Below are 4,860 nucleotides of genomic sequence, written 5' to 3'. Positions count from 1 at the left end.
TTCCGTGGCCCTGGCTGTTTCCTCTGCCTGCCCTCCCGCCCACCCAGGTTTGGGCGCCGCTGGGCCTCCCCGTCTCCATCTGCTTGCCTGTGCCCTCCAAAAGTCTCCCCGCCATGGCCCTCCTCCCCACTCCTCGGAGCCCAGCCTGCCTTTTGGGAGCATAGACTAGATCCCGTGCTGGGAGGCCTGGCAGAGTTTGGGTGACTGGCTCTTTTTAGGCTTCTGGCCCCACCATCTGGAGGAGGCCAGTGGGTGCTGCCAGGCACCAAGAGGAGCCAGGAGGCTGGTGTGGCTTCCTCTGACCTTGGGCCACACCAGGTGGAGCCTCGACCCCAGAAGGCCTGGCCTGGCCCGAGAAGGCAAGAGAGGCAGGCAGCTGTGGGGTCAGATCAGGTCTCATGCCAAAACCGCAGCCAGGAAATCGTGAGGAGCAGCAGTGGGAGAGGAGAAAGCTGCCAACGGCCACTTTATTCCCCGGCACATACCCCCAGGCCCCGGGTCCGAGCGGCATCTCAGCTGGGCGCTCGGGCCTCGCTGGAGTTGAGCCTCCGCAGCTGGCTGAGACTGGCAAGCCGGAGTTTGAGCAGCACCTCCTCCTGGGTTCGCAGCGTGTGCGCCAGCACGCGGAGGGACTCGCTCTGCAGCACTGCGGCGCGAACAGATTATCAGACCGCACGCCACCCCCTGCAACACCCTGCCCTCCCAGCCCCACACTGCCGCGGTCTCCCCCTCCCGCTGGCTCCCGGCGCCCTCCCTACCACTCAGGTAGACGGCCAGCACGGCCAGCGCCAGGCAGGTGAGCGCCAGCAGCGCCAGCAGCAGCAGGAAGGCCCCGCGGCCGTGCACTGGGCCGCAGTCGGCCTGGGCGCACAGTGAGGGCGGCAGGACGCCCAGCAGCTCGCCCCACGGCTGCCCCTCCTCGGCCAGGTAGGGGCACAGCGGACCTGCAGGGCAAACGGGGCATCAGGAGGACAGGCAGGGGCGCCCGTGTTCCTCCCCGCTCCCTGCGCCCAGACCAGCGGTCCCACCCCCCTGCCCCCTCTCACCGCCGTTGTGTAGGTCGCTGATGGACTCCACTCGGTGGAGGCGCACCTCCTGCGCGTGGTTGGGAGCCAGTGGCGGCCGGCTTCTCATCAGTTCCACGGTGTCTGCAGGGGCAGCGTGGGGCTGGTTGAGCCAGCGGGGTCAGGGCCCCCCCACCACCCCCTTCCAGAGGGCGTCCGGCGGCAGCAGGGGTAGGAGGGGCCTTCGGACTCCTAATCACATAAAACCAACTCAAGAATGACCTGTGATTTGCAGCCAAGCCGACCCGAGAACCACGTGGGCCTGTTTCAGGCCACAGGAGCAGCAAGGGCAGTTGACTTAGCTTTGTTTCCTCCCAGGCAGCGCAGGGACTTCGAGGCATTCCTCTGCCTGCTCATTGCAGAGCATTGGAGGAATAAACCCACGGCCCATGGCACTCACCTGCTGCAGCCTCTGCAGTCAGCTTTCCCCACACACCCTGTGCCCGGCACCTTGTTCCTGCCCCAACAGAAGCAGCCAGCGTGGTGCCCTTCCCTCGTGGCCTCTGCTCTGCCTCCTCCAACCTGTTCAGCCTGATGCTGCTCAATTCTGAGGACTCTCTTCTCACTCAGTATCACAAGGAGACGGCCTTTGTTATCCGACTGCTGCCCTTGCCTATGAGGTCTCCCCTTCCAGGCTGCCTGAATTCAATAACTCCTAGAAAAGGATGCGTACAAAGGTTTCCCCCCAATTTCCCCATAGTTACTAAGGATGGATTCCCAGAAATAGAATTAGCTATCATCAGGTTGTCCCCAGGGATAGTTAGCCAGAGCCCCTAAAAGAGTATGACATCGCCACCATTAGGCATCTCCACTGAAAAGAAAATTTTATATATGTAAGTGTTCACATACATATTTGCTAAGTTAGGACATGGTGGTTCTTCCCCCCTCATTCTCTTTAAATTTTGGCCCCCTGAGATCTCCAGGACTTCCCTGGTGGCACAGTGGATAAGAGTCCACCTGCCAGGGCAGGAGACATGGGTTCAATCCCTGGTCCAGGAAGACTTCACGTGCTGCAGGGCAACTAAGCCACAACTACCGAGCCCACGTCCTGCAAGTACTGAAGCCCAAGTGCCCAGAGCCTGTGCTCCTCGACAAGGGAAGCTGCTGCAGTGAGAAGCCCACGCACTACAGAGTAGCCCCCGCTCACCGCGACTAGAGAAGTCGGCCAAAAAATAAATAAGTGAATATAAAAACACCTCTAGGAGCCTAGCTGGAAGCTAGATAACACATTTGGGAGCACACCTCCAGGTGGAGCCAGGGGTGATGGGACTCTCTGGGTCTCTGACTTTTAAAATACTACCTCGACTTTCACATCTGCTTCAAACTGGCCTTTGACATGCTCAGAATATGTAGAACAAAAACTGACGCTGTCTGGGTGGTGGTGGGTTGGGGTCATATTGAATGCCTTCTGTGCACTTGGCTGTGCTTTTTCCACACTAAAAGTTGAAGTTAGATTGTGACCATGAGATACACAGTAAATGTCATCCTTAAGACCTCAAAAGGAAAGGCACAGTCCCACACCCAGGGCCAGGCCCCTCCCATTCAGTGTAAAATGCTGAAACTGGGTGGGGCGGGGGAGTTGACCAGCTGGTCCATGTGCTGGCCAGCATCATATGGGAAGCTGCCTGGGTCCCTATGCTCCCCTCTAAGCCTCCGTACCTCCTGCCTGAAGTGGGACAATTAGGAGACTGGCCACCAAAGTCTACAACTAGAAGTCAGTCTGGCCAGGCCAAGGGACCCCAACCTTTAGCCAGTTGGGGCCACACGGGCCCACATGGAGGCCAGAAGCCAATCGCTCCCAGTTCCTGGGCCAGGTGCCCAAATGCTTCCCAAGACCACCACCGCGCCCAATCCTGTGTCCTCCCTGAAGGCAGACCTTCCCTGACCAGCCTGCCCACCCACAGCCACTTGGGCCTAGAGGTGACCCTGCCCCAGCTGGGGAGCTGCCCCTAATTCCTCCCGCTATCCTTCGCAGCGGGGACAGGTATGAGGTGAGGAGACGTTCCTGGCAGGGAAGGCCCTTCCTCCACGTGTAGGGGACACGGGGCCTGATGACGCGTCAGGAAGTGAGGTCAGTGGGCCCGGAGCCAGGTTTCTCCACGGTCCACAGGGTCACAGTACTGGGGCCTCACCCGTTCCCCACCCAGCAATCATCTCCTACCTTCCTGGGTCTCCTCTGACATGGCAGGTGGGGGGCCGATGAGGGTGCCCAGCGCCAGAACCAGATAGAGGCAGCGGTGGCTACGCTGAGAGCCTGGCGAAGGCCTGGCCACCTCCCAACCTCGGCTGAAAATAGATGTGAGCTCAGCACACGGGGCTATATTTAGAGGGGGCATCTCCCAGCCATGGGAAGGAGTGGAGTGACCTACATGGCCAGGCTAGACTGCCCACCTGGTGATGGAGCCCAGGCAGAGCACCCCTCCAGCAGTGCACGCCCCTGGGAGCCCTGCCATTCCCATCTGCAGGGCCCTGGTGTCCGTCCAGACAGACCTCCTCAGCCTCAGCTCCAGCGATGTCCTTCCACATCTCCACCCTCCGCCTCTGAAGGCCTCTTCTCCTGGCAGCTGTGGGAGAAGCCCCCACCGCGGTGCGATCTGCTGGCATCACAGGGCTGATGGGCTACTGGAGCCCAGTGCCCTGGGGACTCCGAGAGGCCCCCTAAGGGGACAGAGACACCCCCCAAATACAAGTACCCCTGCTGGTCGGTCGAAGGTCATTACTTCATTTACAGTTACTAAGTTTACAGCTTTGGGTATAGGAGTGCCCCCTTTCACACCTCAGTTTTCTCATCTGTAAAGCAGGAGTAATGATGGTTTCCACCTGGCACAGTGCACACAAGAATGGAAAATACCACGTCCGAAGCACTCAGCCCAATGCAAAGTTTTGATCTTCCTCTCTCCACAAGGGCATCCAGATCACACAAGATCATGAGAGGACGCCCATCACCTCTGGCCCTTAAGGAGAGTGAGTGCTCCAGCTTGCAACCCTCCCTTGTGGACCCCTGCGCCCCTCCTTCCCAAGTGCGACAGCGCCAGGCAGTAGGCTCTACTTTCTAAACATCCCAACTCCCATCACTCCGCTCTGTCACACTGCCCACCTTGGTACTCCTCAAACGAGCTTGTTCCCACGTCAGGACCTTGGCGTGAGCTGGCCCCACTTGGAGTGCTCTTCCTTAGATACCCTCATTGACTGGCTCCTTCTCTTGTAGCTCAAGTATCACCCCCTCAGTGAGGCTTCCTGCTCACGAATTTTTCCACATTTTCCCAATTTTATTTTTTCCGTAGCATTTAGCCCAGGAATTGTATCACTCAGAATATATAGCTGACAGCTGAATGACTGGAGGTACAGACTCCAAGGCTGTGCACTGGAAAATCCATGTATAAGTTTACAGTCCACCCACCCTCCACCCCTGGGTCCCTGGTCTGAATCTGCAAATTCCACAAACTGGGGATCCTATCATACTGTTTATTGGGGGGGGGGGGGGGGACCCACATCTAAATGGGTTCCATACAGTTCAAACTGGTGCTGTTCAAAGGCCAAATGTACTATGCGTATCAATATCTGCTCAGGCCCTACAGAGTCCACTTGGTCACGTGGACCCACCTTTAATCTGCACCACAGTCTGCTTAAAAGAAACAGATGTGGACACTTCTAGGAAGTGGTCCCAGGCCACAGGGCAAGAACAAGTGAGAACAAACCTCTTCTAAAGCAACAGAATACAAAGAAACAATAAAGGACTAAAAATAAGCTGCAGGCATGCTCACTTGGGGAAGACTGTGAATAAGACACAAAAGAT

The 4,860-nt window shown here is 57.9% G+C and overlaps 1 protein-coding gene across 1 annotated transcript; it reads right to left on the bottom strand.

Annotated features, from left to right (window-relative positions):
- Positions 1-410: 410 nt before the first annotated feature.
- LSMEM2 (leucine rich single-pass membrane protein 2) lies at positions 411-3,352 on the bottom strand. Its single transcript, XM_052647178.1, has 4 exons — positions 3,226-3,352; positions 1,047-1,148; positions 759-944; positions 411-646 (listed from the first exon to the last, which is right to left on the bottom strand). The coding sequence occupies exons 1-4, from the start codon at positions 3,245-3,247 to the stop codon at positions 513-515; spliced, it is 444 nt and encodes a 147-aa protein (XP_052503138.1). The 5' UTR covers positions 3,248-3,352; the 3' UTR covers positions 411-512.
- Positions 3,353-4,860: the final 1,508 nt, after the last annotated feature.

Source organism: Budorcas taxicolor, chromosome 1 (assembly GCF_023091745.1).
Source record: "Budorcas taxicolor isolate Tak-1 chromosome 1, Takin1.1, whole genome shotgun sequence".
In the NCBI taxonomy this organism is placed as follows: domain Eukaryota; kingdom Metazoa; phylum Chordata; class Mammalia; order Artiodactyla; family Bovidae; genus Budorcas; species Budorcas taxicolor.
This window is presented reverse-complemented; position numbering and strand designations above follow the sequence as displayed.